Raw genomic sequence first — 14,305 nt, 5'->3', positions numbered from 1 at the left:
CCCTCAAACCCTGTAAACTGCGCAAGGATACCGTTAGTGCTGTTCACGTGACACGTCTTCGCTTCTTGACTGTTAGATATTTGGAAATTAGGCAGTGGAGTTTCTGTGGACATCCTACACTTATGTATCGCGTGCACACAATGTGCACGCGGTATTTAAGGGTGCACTAGTCTACGTGTAATGACCAGTGCGGCGTAAAGGCATCGTACTGCACCACAAGTGTGTGCAACTTATCCTTACAAATACCTCACAATAGACTTGCCACGTGCAACAATGGTACGTTCCATTGAGGTGGCCGCACGAGCCTCAAGAGAACTGTCAGATACGCCTGCACCCACCCTAAAGATGCAGCCGCTCCTCTCTGTGACCCTCCTCTGGTCCAGAAAACCCCAAAAACCTGCAGCACCCACACTGGGCATCCCTCTGAATGTATGCATGTGACCAAGGCCTAAACGTCATATGTGTCAAGAGAGAGCGTTGGCTTGGAGGGAGGGACGCAGAGGTCCACATGATGACCTGTCCTTGGTTCGAATTCTCACGTTTTTGAGGGATTTTTTTAAAATGATTTTTGCTTAAAAAGTATAAATGATGTCGCTTATGTAGAGCAACATTAAGGCTTGGAGAGACCTGAGCAATCTGAGCGACCCCGCAGTTTTCCCGTACAGTACATGCATTACTCGTAGTACAGGGCCCCCCCCCCTCCTCATGCGGGTACTTGGGTACTTTTTAGCCTGGGGAGGGAAACACATGTATGTACTTAGAGAACATACAAACTTTATACAAAAAGGATGCAACTGGGATTTAAACCAGCCCTCCTTTGGTGTACTAGTATGCAGCTTTGATACGTTCCAACATGTTTTTATCACAATTTAGACTACATATCTTACAGTACTCTGTATTTTTGATACAAAAAAAATACGATTTTTTTTCATGTGAATCTTGTTAAATCATGATTGTTTTAATGCTGTGGTTACTGATAAATCAGCAAAGAGAACATAAACATGCAGACCATAAAGCAGACTTCATAGGCTACAGAAGAACTGGTTGGGAGGGACAACCTGATAGCTACAGGAAGATAGAAATTGAGGTGTGTGTGTGTGTGGGGGGGGGGGGGGGGGGTCTGAACGAGGCGGAGAATAAATGGAGAGAGGACGGCGCTTGAGTGAAAATGAGTGAGAAGACAGCGAGGAAGGGAGAGCTACGTCTCCCTCGCATCCGTCAGAGCGTCGCCCATCCAGAGGCAGAGGACACCTTTGTCTCCATGACGAATGTCTGCGTGCCGCTCGCCTCCGGGAACGTTACTGATGCACCCTGGGAGTGGAAGAGACCCCCCCCCACATTTGGGAAGCACATGGACACACAAAGCCTTTAGCAGACAGTCTGACACATGCAGGTACACAAACACAGATGTGTTCCAACAGCGTGACATGCTTGAATCTACAGTGAGACCCTTCATTCCTGCCTCATCCACATGTTATAATGTGTGGAAACATTGTTTGGTTTGTGATCATTTCTATGCTGATCAATCTGCTCAGTCTTCCTTTGCTCCGTATTGGTCTGTAAGTGCAGTAAAGTGGTGTCATCAGCTTCCTAAAGCTTAAATCAGCCCATTCCGGACGCTTCACACCTCTGACCCAAAGTTCACGACCAATTTAAGGTTTATCCTCAAATCCAAAAGGGGTTTGTTCAAATATACACCTCGAGTGATCAAAGATTCATCATCTCCTATTGTAGAGGTCAAATCTGTCCACACAAGAGACCCTCAGAAAAAAAGGGGGTTATTTATGGAGACAGTGATCCCTTACTATAACGAAGTTTACTTTTCACGGTTTCGTTACTTCACAGATTTGCATCGTGCATTGTGTTCTGCATTCTGACTGGCTAAAAAGTCACTCCGCTTCTTCTCTACCTGTGTGTCAATAACGTTGCAGTTTAATATGTATACGTACGTACAGGCTCCTTACCAGTGACGTGCAGTCAGGAGAGGCAGGTGAGGCACAGCCTCACCTGTCATTATGGGAAGAAAAGAGAACAAATAAATTCAATTATTATATTTAATCAGTAAGTTGTGCTTTGCGGTCATTTTCCATTTAAATGTACCATTTTTGGGTGTTTTTTCTTTTCAAAATCGCTGAATTTCCGCATTTGCCGTTCAGATACTAAGTGACGTGCGATGAGGCACCAGCCCGCTGAGCCTCACCTTGGATTGCGCAATACCTATGCAGTCAGACGGTACTGCTGTCTCTCTGTATGTCGGTTCAATCACTTGTACTATATGAGCTGAGTTTAAATAATTTAGCAGATGTATATGATGCACAGTGCTTGTTTTTATAAATAACTGTATGTGAGGGACGTGTTTCTTGTGCTGAGCGCTAAACGACGGCGAAAAAGCCGCTGGGTGAGGCCAGCAGTTCTCGTGCCTCATGTTGCAGTTCTCGTGCCTCATGTTAGGGGGCGCCGGTGAGCCCTGAGATTATGACGCTAAAAAATACTAGAAGAAGTGATAGGAAGCGGCAACTCATTTTCTTCAGAAGGAGCGGCGTATGGACTTTATTTACAACTAAAGGTAAGACGATAATAACGTTTGTGCTTTTTTCTATGCTGCAGTTTGTATATGAAAAAAAACATGTTGAAATTATATTTTAAACAAAACGTTAACTGTTGTCAATCAAATGGTGAATAAGCTACTCAGTTATTTATACTCATGGTTCATATGTTTGTAAATCTGACTGATGACGTCAGTGCCTCACCAGCCATTAACCTCACCGCACGTCACTGCTCCTTACTTGCCAAATTGACATTATGTGTGTGCAAATTCTCTTGCAATTTTCGAGTTTCTCTAAAACCCATAGAAAAAAGAGCGACAACAACTGCCTCTCACTATGTTCTTCTCCCGAACAAACACAGCTGCACCGCGGGCTTCTAAAGGAGAAAACACTGCAGAGCGGAGTCAGGATGCAGCGGCTCAGTCTGAAGAGCAGTGAAATACACCTGAGTCACTATTTGTCTGACTGTACTTTGTATTTTTTTCATAATTGTTTTTTTATATTTTCTCCCGTTTAATCCAATTACTTGGGTCGCGGTGGGCGGTGCTAATCTTCGCAATTTGAAGTATTTTGTTCACATCGATGATTAAAATTATTATTTGTCAGTACAGTACAGAAGTTATTTGTTGAAAAAAAGATTCTAAAGTACTTTTATTTGTGAATAAACGCTTGAGCCTGTAAAATGGTTTGTTCTTTCTTTTCAATGTATAATAGACTATTTAATTGAATAATAATAGTTTAAAAAAATAGAGGTTTCTACTTCACGGATTTTGCCTATCACGGGTTCTTTCTGGAACGTAACCCCCGCGATAAACAAGGGTTTCCTGTATTGTAAAAATATCTATATGTCAAAATTTATCGCTGGAATAAAGGAATAAAATTAGCTAAATGTATGTCTATATTCAGGTGATATTTTACTGCCGTTTGTATCACTTTTTTAAATTGACAATTGAAAGTAGAACGTATGCTTTGTCTTAAATTTCTTCTCCGATCATCTATTGATCTATTTTCAAAGTGTTCCCAGTGGTCTTTTAATCACGATGAAGCTGTTTTTAGCCAAAATTAAAAAAAACTTGTGTTGTTTTCTGGGACATAGTTTCTGCAGAGCGGCAGGACGTTGCTAGAAATTCATTTTTAATTGTGGTTGGGACTGTTGGTGCTGAGTGAGCTGACCTTCCTTTCCCATCATCCCTTTGTTTACTCTCTCACTAGCTTTAAACTCCAGCCTAACATTACCAGTGCAACAACAATATTGTAGCTATGTAGCCGTCCAGTTCTGATCCAGATTCCAGCTCAGACGAGGAAAACAAAGACGTTCATGGATCTATTGGTCTGACAGTGGAGGATCAGAATGGAGTGGAGCAGGGAGCTTAGAGCCCACCCAGCGTAGTTTCTACATCACCAATACGACCTTTTTCAAACACATTCTTTGTCTGCTCCTGATCCACAAAGTTTTGAATCAAGACATATTCAGACATCCAACTTTGAGCATAATTTCCTTTATATATGTCCTCCATCATCAAAAAAAAATCTGAGAAGAACATGTTAGAAACACCAATTTTCATTGGAGTGGGTCTATAAAGGAATGTTTTGCCCCTTTCTGCTTTGACGACGACACAGTTGCTTCTGTGAGGCTTGGGGTTTCTGTGGCCTCAGCTCAGACTAATCTGCTTGGATTGTGGTCAGGGGCTTTAGGTCTAAATCAAAGACAAGGGCTGCTAAGGAGATTAGCATTAGTGCTGCTTGTCAGTTACATCAGAACTAAACAGCATATATATTTCCTGATAGCAGAGGGAAATTCAAACACAGATAAATAAAGGTTTTGCTGCTCTCGGTGACCCACTTCTGCAGCTGTTTTAGCTCGTCTTTGTTGAGCTGACGGGTTGTTGTCACACTCTACATTACGTGGGGGTGCTGAGCTGTAAAAGCAGTCCAGTTTTCCCTCTTAAGAGCATAGGAACACGCTGCAGATGTTTGTACGGTCGCGACACCAGCCCCCACATGTGGTTTGGTTGGTCTAAAAGCATTGACAGTTTGAATGACGCTAAAAAACGGCTTCGTTTCAATACTGCAGGTGTGCCAAACGTTTCTTCATTCATGTTTTTTACGCACAAACGCTACATGTTGAGCGGGAAAGCTCCTCTCCGGTGGCACGCCCACTGTTTTTGTGTCAGACACACTCAAACACAACCTGCCATGCACACACTGGGAAAGTGATGCCATCTAACTTTCCCCAAGCTGGAAAGACCTCATTACTGTCACACAGTCTCTCTTCCCTCTCTCCATTCTTCTCTTCCATTACAACAATGATGAACAGCAGCATATGTGGCGATGCAGCGCAACAGATGTTCGGTGGGGGATATTGTGTAAGGAGGAATGTTAATGTGTGCCGTGAACAAAATGCCAACGCCGCTCTGCCATTTGTTTTTGTCTCTGCAGTACTATGAAATGTCCTACGGCCTCAACATCGAGATGCACAAACAGGTAAGAAATAAAGGATTCCTTATGTATGAATGTCTTCCTGTTTGAATGTCGCTTCCGTTTATATTAAAGTCCCACTCCGATCATCTTTTGATCATAGTGGTCTTTAATCACGATGATGCTGTTTTTTGCCAAAATAAAAGAAAACAGTTGTTTTAGAGGACTCAGTTTTTGCAGAGCAGCAGGAGTTCATTAGTAAATCACCATGGAGTTATGGGCGGGACTATTACTGCAGAGCAGCCCCGCCCCCTCTTCCCCTTCAGGTTGCTGAGAGCTCGGAGCGTGGCGCTTGTGGCTTGTCCAGCGTATTTTCTACGCCATAAATACATTTTCGTCTGCTCCTGATCATCAACGATTTAAATATAGAAATACAAAAGAAATGCTTTTTGAACTTGTCTCAAGAACATGTTAAAAACACCATTTTCATCGGAGCGGGTCTTAAAAGGCTGAAGAAAGAATGTTTTTAACTTCATTTTGTTTAGCTGTTTTTTAGCAGAAAAAATTAGATGTGTCTTGTTTCTGTTTGTACCTTTGTCTTTGACAGTCATACATTATCAATACTGTGCAACATTACAAGAGGAAAAGTGGCATTTGAAAGCCAATCAGATGCCCTAGTCTAGAAAGATTTATTTTATTTTTTAAAAAGAGCAGAAAGTTTGAACCTTTGTCGTCTGGAGCATTTGTGTGTGAGAGGAAATCCATCAGTAATGGTTTATAAGAAAAGCTACTTATTATTGGCCAGTGTTCTGATAGGACTGATTGTGATCATAGATATTAGCCTATATGTGTTTTTATTTTTTTTTATTAAATCATAACTTGGAACGTATTTACGCAAGCAAGTGAGTTGACAACAAATGAGTACCTCTGAGGAGTGAACTGGACGTTTGTCAGTTTTGTTAGTCCTTCATTTTTGCATTGATGCATTATATTTGCTGCAAAATGAATCACTGTGGGGGTTTTTTATGTGAGGACAGAATTTCCTCTGAGCCTGCGTTTAATGCCTGGGGGAAGACGTGATAGTGACACGTTTTCAGCTGTGTGCAGCTCTGTGAAGGACTGGGATGGACTTCACGGTCCTCCATTTGGTGTCAATTTAACGTTTCTTTCTCTGTCACGCTAACTGGAGTCGCATCGTTGGGCCGGACAGGTGGGGGCCATTTTTCCAGCTTTTCCTGGAGTTCCTGGCAAACACCTTAAGAAAGCGGTTTGTGGTTTGAAGTCGTCTTCTATTGACATCATTATGCCTGTTGTGATAATTATAACTCAGAGATGCCAAACAGTAGTTTTCCGTCCTGACAGTGAATGCTGCTTCAGTGCAGCTCGGAAAAATGGAAACATGAATTAGCACTTTTTTTGGGGGGGGGGGGGGGGGGGGGGGTGTACTTTTGCTCCTGGTATTAAAACCCTGGGAGAATTTGTCGTAAAGAGTTGGCTGAGGAGTTTTTTTTCAGAATATTTTTGTAGAGTTTCTTTGAGTGGGGGCTTTTTTATAGTTCTTCCAGACCTAAGTCTAACCAAAATTTAGCCAAATATCTCCTAAACAAGAACTTTTGACTTGGTCGCATGCATGAAACGTCTTGAACATGGAACGCATGATTGTTGTGCGTGCGGTAAGTGTGTTGTGAATTGACTAATGTCAGTTATGATGCACTGGTGAGGCTGTCATACTCTAGTCAGTAGTGAGATGCGAGTACTTGCCCTTTCCTCACCCCACTGATATGTAAGTGTCTGTATGGCCACACAAGCTAAAGACGGGCTGCACTATACAGTCATCAGGAACATGCAGCAACACAAGTCATACATTTTCTCTTGTTATTTCTTCAGTTTATGTTGGTGGGCTGTCATTCTTTTCCATACTTACCAGTGATTTTAACCCCAGAGCACGATCGGGGGGTGATTTTCACCCGAGCAAATCTATTCACATGGATTTCAATATGTCGCGTGTCGAGGAGTCTGTACCTTCACCAGGGAGGTCTCACGTGTCCCAGGAGTGGGTGGACCAAGTTTCTAGTATTCTTTTATTATTTTTTAGGATTTTTTTTGTTCTCAAATTCCTAATTTTTCAGTAATTTTTGAGCATGTTTCAAGGAACTTCCTATGTTTTTCTTTTTCATTTTATTACACATACCACAGTTGAAAATAAAAGAAAACCACTCTAATTTATCACGTGTTGAAATGTCTTGATCTATTTTTTTACTTTTTGCTGGATATATTACAGTATATTGGGTAAAAATTACCCGGCAAAAGTGACGGTGTACTTTTTATAGCGAAAGTGTTCTAGGGTTAACCTAAACAGGGCTTTATTGGTTTATGATTCATTAGAAATAGTATATAAAAATTATACAATTAGGTGTTCTTAGCAACTCCCTTCTGCATTGCTAATAAATATTGTTGTGTAGCATTAAATATGTGCTTTCATAACATAAAAAGAGCAACTAGAGATCATAATTTTTCCTAGAGTCTTAATAGTATTTGAAATCTGCCCATTCTGGAGGGAAGGTGAAGGACACAAGGCCTCTTGATTTAGCGACGATGTAAATACTTTGCAGTACATCTTACTGTTCTAGGACCACCTTAATCCACAAAGTTTACTAATTTAAATTAAATACTTACCATAAAGTCATTTTTTTAATGACTCCATATCTGATATCATTTTGGATGATGGTAGCCATATGGGGGAGCAAAAGAGCCACATGGGGTCTCAGGTCGCAGACTCCTGGCCCAAATGGTCCTCACCCCAACAGGGGTTTGGGGCTGAAGTTGTTCTTTGGAACCAAACTAAACGACTCTGCAGGAAGTGAACAGATAAAGGAGAACGGAGGGAGGGAGGCCGTCCATGAGTATCAGTCCGGGCTGCTGGCAACACCTCTGAGGAAGAGGAGGGGGAGGAGGAAAGAGGATTGTGAAAGGAAGAAGGCCCAGTGGAGGGGTTTGTAGAAAAATGAAGAAGAAAGAGAATTTTTAAGATACATACGGGAGAGAAGGAGGTGCATTCAAGCGAGAAAAGGTGAAGAATTAGAATAACAGAAAATCGTAAAAAGAAAATGAAAGATATTAAAGATTTATTAAGAGAGCATTGGAAGAGATCCGTAGTTACAAAGAAAAAAAAGAAGTTTAGAATGAAATAAAGGGAAATGGATAAACAGAATTAGCTAAAACAGGTTTAGAAAAAGGCAGAAACAACAAGAAAACATCGAGAAGAGAGTCTTCTGATGAAGAGTAATGCTAATAAAAAAGGGAACTCTGAAAGGAAAGCAAGAGAAGGAGGTGGGAAAAACTGGAAAAAGGCAGCCGGGATGAGAAGAAACACAAAGAAGAAGAGAGATTAATTGGCGGGATTAAAGGGGAGAGGGTAAACAGGAAGGATGGATCTAAAGAAAAAGGAGATAAAACCTCGTAGAATGGAAGAGGGAAAAGGTGAGGATGAAAATGAGTGAAGACAAAAGAAAAGCAGTGGAAAAACAGGAAGGGGGGGCCAGGAGAAAAAAAGGGAGAGAGACATCTAGGAAGGGAGGGGAGCTTTGAGCTGCGGCAAGAAAATGAATCATGAATAGATTTAACAGTATCTGCTCTTATTTCCTCTCCTCCTCCTGCCCCCCCCCCCTGCAGCCTCCTCTGAACATCCTGTTGAGATCATTGCTGCAGCACCCCCCCCCCCCCCCCATTATCAGCAGCAGGGCTGTCTCATGGCTCGGCATTAATTGAGCTGTAACAGTCATCTCTCGCCGCCTTTGATTATTTCCTTTTTTAAATTTCGCTCCCTCGTTATCTTTACTCCTTCTCCTCCTTCCCTCCCTCACTCCCTTCCTCCCTCCCTCCCTCCCTCCCTCCTTCGCTGTGATTATTGGATCTGAGCAGGAGCAGGAATGATGACATCCCCTCTCTTTTCAGAGCCGTGCGGATGTGGTGACCTATTCGTGTGATGCGTCACATGAGCTCCCTTTTATTATCACAACTTATATTCAGACGTACTGAGATCAGAGAGGGAGGAGGAGGAGGCGAAGAGGAGGAGGAGGAGGAGCGTGACTCCGCCTGGTTGTTTCATATTCATTGATGTGGCTCTCCTGGAGCTAGGACTCCCCGTCTCTGCAGCGCTGTACACATGCACACCATGTACAGTCACTGACTCTGAAACTGAACCCTGCTCTGGGCTGTGGGGGGGGGGGGGGGGGTTAACGAATGTGGCTCTGTGCAGGGAATGAATTGGAGTTATAATAGCGAGTGAAAGGGATGATGGGAGGCTGTGGGGGGGTCAGGAGCATGGGGGAATGTCAGAGCACCGTTGTGTTGGACTTAACAACCCGGATGGTTGTGCGTGTTTATGAAACACCGCAGCGTTTGTCTTGAAGGTTGTTTTTGTGAAACGCTGTGATGAGAAAACAAAAAGTCATATAAGAATAGGACTTGTAAAAAACATAATTTATTAAAATAAACACAAAATTTTGTGACAAAAAAGGAAAGAATCCAACTTTTACTCAGTCTAATTGTGCATCTGTAATTCTGTAGAAGTGTTGTGTGCCAGAGTCACTTTTCCATTCTTTTCCTTGATGATCCTGATTATATGTCTCAAATTAAATTCTGAAGAGCCATTTTAATAACTCAGTGGCTCAACAAAATGCCACAAAACTCCAAAAACACCATTTTCATTCAAATGGTTCTTTAACATTTTCTTTTATCTTGTCAATCATAACAATTTGCTTGATTGCTTCCATTTTTGTACTCATCACGGAGGTTTTATGGACCTCAATGGTGACTTTAACCAACCTGTGGTCCAACTCAGGACCTTAAGCTTTGCTTCCAATGAGCCGTTCTGTATTTTGAGTGTTTCCATTATAAAATGGACCCATCAAACCTGACAGAATCCTACCATTTTCGGGCCCCTGTTGGTTGTAGGCCTGTAGAAAAATGGAATGGAACAGTTGGGGCGGAGCTTCTGTCGTCACACGATGAAACCTGTTGATTGGTCGATGGTCATTACAACAGAAGAAAGCGCCAACAATTCCCCCTCTTTTCTGCTTCACCTTCTCTCAAACAACTTTATGTGATTTGTATATATGAAGTACCAAAAGCCAAGTGGAAAAAAGATGCAGTCGCACTATTATGACGCAAAGCTGCACAACCGGTCTACACACCGCGTAGTGGAAACGCTCTCTGAGCTGCCTGGACCGTTCCAAGTTATCGTTTAGTGGAAACGAGGCTTTAAACGAACGAAAGCTCCCACAAATGACAGCTTTGCAGTTCAAATTTTTCTTTCTGCACCAAATCCAACATCTATCCATTCATCTTTGTGTAACTGGATCACTTCTGCGTTGTGTTTAAGGAATCAAAAGACGTTGGGACACAGCAGCACCCTTGGAGACCACCTCCATTTATTGCAGAGCTGATAATTTTCCGAAAACAAGGAAATAGAAACCACCGTGTTAACGTCCCGTATGAGCTCCTACATGAGGGTGACAGGCAGAGGGAGCTCAGATCATCCTTACACTGAAAAAAAATGTCTACATCTTTATAGTTTTTCCATAACAGATCTCAAATAATAACAGTATATTGGACAAAACAGATGAAATGAGGATTCGTATCACTAACGTTACAGGTCACCCACCTCTCCTGCTGGACAATAAAACAGAAAGGGGAGAGGGAAAGCAAGCGTCAGACATATAAAGGGAAAACCAGAAGGAGGGGCTACTAGCCCATCACTGAATACAGGGGGGGGGGAAGAAACTACCAATATTTTGTGTGACTAAAACAAAAAGATGGATCTCATTACATTTGCAGTGTTGAATCCCTCTTTGGGTCGCCGACCCAGCTACTGTTGGAGGGTAACACACTCACATCTTACCACACACAAACCGGAGAGCCCACAGAAAACCCACACAAACACGTGGAGAACATACAAACTTCACCGGAAGGCTCCCAGCTGGGATTTGAACCAGAGGCTCCTCACTATGTGGTGAGGGTGCCAACCACTGCACCACCATGCAGCCCCCTGCCTCCCCCATATGTAACTCTAAAGTTGGCAGCATCCCTGTTTGTGAGACTTTTGGTTCGTGACCGTCGGTCGTAGACTCACACGTCTTTGCAGTTCATGAGGTAAAGTGCAATTTCAGCAAACGGATGCTTTTTCTCTACCTGAACTGTGGTCTCTGGAGGACCCCCACCACCCCAAGCTAGCACGGGGAAGTTACTGTGGCAGCATTTCAGGAACCGTCTGAGGAAGTGCTCCTCCTTTCTGACGCTAGTTCACAAAAATACATTTAGTTGACATGAAAGGTCCATAAAAACCAACTCTGTTTTGGGGAAAATGCATAAAACTTTCATGAGGAGCAGCAGTTTCCTAACAGACATGCTGCTTTCAGACTGGATTTAGGTTTGGAGGAGACATAATTTAGTAAACAACTGGCCTTGAACGGACATGATGACATGCAGGTCTGCAAGTGAGGTTTCTGCTTTAATGATGGATTTAGCAGCAGGATCCTGCAGGGCCCTTAATGAGCAGCGTTTTACTCTGTGAGCTGACGAGGCAAAAAAGTGAAGCAGCAGAACGTCCAAGCTGTTGTTTTTAAGTCTTCTATGTGTCAAATCAGTCCAACTTTAAATACAAACATTAAAAAAATCTATCAAATCGCTGGCTCAACTAAATCTAGATCGATTACTTGTTTATTTTAAACAAGAAAAAAAGTCAAATTAGAATCTAAAAATTCAATGAAAACATATTTTTTGACAAGTTTGTCTAAAAAGACACGTTTACGTTTAACAATTTATGCCATTTTGATTCTGCCAAAAACATAAAAAATGCCACGTTCTCATCGTTTTAAAGCAGCTATAAGGTGTATTTTTGGCAATTTTCTGTTTTTGTCTCAATTGTTTTCTTGGTAAAATGAAAATGTCGTCACCCTTTTAAAATAATTGCCCAAGTCATTTTTTCGGATTTTTCAGGAAATGCAAAAAACGGAACAGTTTGTTGAATATATGATAGTTACGGACAACTTTAATCAAAATAGCTCTGACAACAGATGCCTGTTGACATACACGCAACAAAGTTACCCGAACATGGAATATGGGAGAATTAAATGACTTAGGCACATTTTTGGACATGCCTTTGTGATTTAGGCATTTTTAAGCCTTCTTTTTTATTAGGAAAACACATTACTAACATACTGACTGAACATAATGCTTCGGAGGAATGTGCATTTCTTCACTTCTCTTTCCAGCTCTTCTTTGTAGGGTTCTTGTCTTCTGCCTATTAGTGTGGGAAATTGTAAAAGAAGTGATGGGTTTAATTGACTGGAGGTTCTGGAACTTTCTTCTTGATTGTCAGAAAACAACAATCTTATCCATACCAATGGCCCATTTGACATCTGTACCCTTTGTGGCAGTTCTGTCCATACAGAGGCTTCTGAGAAGGACAGTCTGAATGGACCTGTGCCATCACTGATAAACTGATAAACAAGTAATGCACGGTTGGATATCAAGCTTTTTTGCCTGTAGCCTGAAAAAAGATCCATTAAGTTTCAGGAACCTATTGTGCTTAAGCACTTTCACATGTTAAGGGGACAGCCTGATACTTCCAATCTGAAGTATAATGACACGGTATCTTGGGGTGAAAATATCTGCTATCTAGTTTTTGTTTAATAGTACTATGAATGCTGTCACAGACCTGCAGCAAGGTATTTCTAGGTTATTAGTACACCATATTTCCTTGCAAGCTCAGAGTATGCATTCGCCACACATGCGTTGGGATTCTGATAACACCAACCATCAGTTCACACGATGGTCTCCTTGAGTTCTGGATAGCCTTGATTCCACCTTCAAAATGACAATATTAAAGATGAGCAAATACCTCACTACACATGTCACCTTCTGACTTGTCTCAAATGTAGCAGTAGCTTTCTTTGAACCCAAGAGGGTAAAGGTATGGACCTGCAGTCTTGTTTTGCAAGATAGACTGCTAGCTGGGGTTTTTGGAGTCCATTATCCAGACAGAGTTTTCCTCATTGGCCGAATCCTTGTCCTGAGAGTTCGCTTGCCGCGCTTCATCTTCTTGGAGGCACATGAGTCAAAAACATCCGTACTAATATTCCTGTGTTTGAATAAAACACAAAAGTCCCACTGATCTTTTCTAGAAATAAATACATAATAGTTCTCATTGGGAAATATTGGACTCTAACAGCCCTCACCCCAGAAGTTGTAGCCTTCTGTTGCTATTCACACTGTAGTTAGGAGATGGTTGTTCCTGGGTAAAGACGCTTCTAGTCTTTGTAGGTCTGTTTCTGCAGTATAGAGCGAAAAAAATGTTTTTCAAAAAATGACTTAGGCAATTATTTTTAAGAAGGTGACGATGTTCACAACATGTTAATTTTGTTGTGTTCACAGTTCATCTCATGTATGTTCAGTTTATTTAACTAATAACTTAAAAAACACATTTAGTCTGTAAATAAAAGCTATTCAGTATTTCTGGGTGTCTGACTGCTTTTGACTAACTAAATCACATACCCGCATTTTTTCGCTAATATGCTAAGTATATGTATTTGAAGGAACTTAATATTTTTACTTCATTTTACTCATTTAAACAAATTTATTTAAATAAACTAACTTGTTTGAGTGTAAAAATATTGCACCCATTTATATAAGTAAATATTTAAGTAAACATCTCGTTCATTTTCTTTTCATGCAGGTTAATGGTTTTACTTAAAGATAGTTTCCTTCCACACTCTTATCATCAATAAAGTTTAAAACTAAACAAAAAAAAACAACAACACACATTTATCCTACAAATATCTTTGTGACACAAACCCATCCAGTGTCAGGGATGTTTTTAATGATTGACATAATCATTTACATGCTTATTAGCCAGAAAGTGCTGAGCATTAAGAAGGTGTCGGTGTGTCCTTGAGCTGGACAAATATTCAATTATTTAGGACAAAAGCAGCATGAGCAGAAGACCTTAAAGTAGCAGCAAAGAATTGAAAAAGTCAAACATAAAACCTGAAAACTTGATTTTGTAATTCTGTGTTACAGCAGCCCTGGACCGAAGGACCAGATTATTTTCACAATTCTTCTTTCTTTTTGTTCCTTTGAGTAAACATGTCATCTACGCCACATACTCAAAGACGGACAAAAATGTAAAAAAAGTATTTTGGACGACCCCCAACCCCCCAAAAAACGATGACATCACAGTGGGAGAAACTGTCAAAAAAAATGAATTGGGCCAAAATCTTTGATGGAGCTCAAAGGTTGATGCAAAATCCAATAACGAAACCAAAACCCACGTGTCGGAG

The 14,305-nt window shown here is 41.3% G+C and overlaps 1 protein-coding gene across 4 annotated transcripts in view; it reads left to right on the top strand.

Moving 5' to 3' along the window:
* Positions 1 to 14,305, top strand: part of LOC101157442 (transducin-like enhancer protein 4) — a 106,743-nt gene that overhangs the window by 45,678 nt on the left and 46,760 nt on the right. For all 4 annotated transcript variants that reach the window (XR_002873214.1, XM_023954565.1, XM_023954566.1 and 1 more), the window contains exon 5: positions 4,986 to 5,030. Coding sequence is in view for 3 of the 4 variants with exons in the window: in XM_023954565.1 (XP_023810333.1) it covers positions 4,986 to 5,030 (45 nt within the window). In the remaining variant the exon portion in view is untranslated. The remainder of the gene's footprint in view (positions 1 to 4,985; positions 5,031 to 14,305) is intronic.

The sequence above is a fragment of the Oryzias latipes genome, chromosome 4, assembly GCF_002234675.1.
Source record: "Oryzias latipes chromosome 4, ASM223467v1".
Taxonomy (NCBI): Eukaryota; Metazoa; Chordata; class Actinopteri; order Beloniformes; family Adrianichthyidae; genus Oryzias; species Oryzias latipes.
The sequence above is the reverse complement of the archived record's forward strand: the minus strand, read 5'-3'. Positions and strand labels throughout refer to the sequence as shown.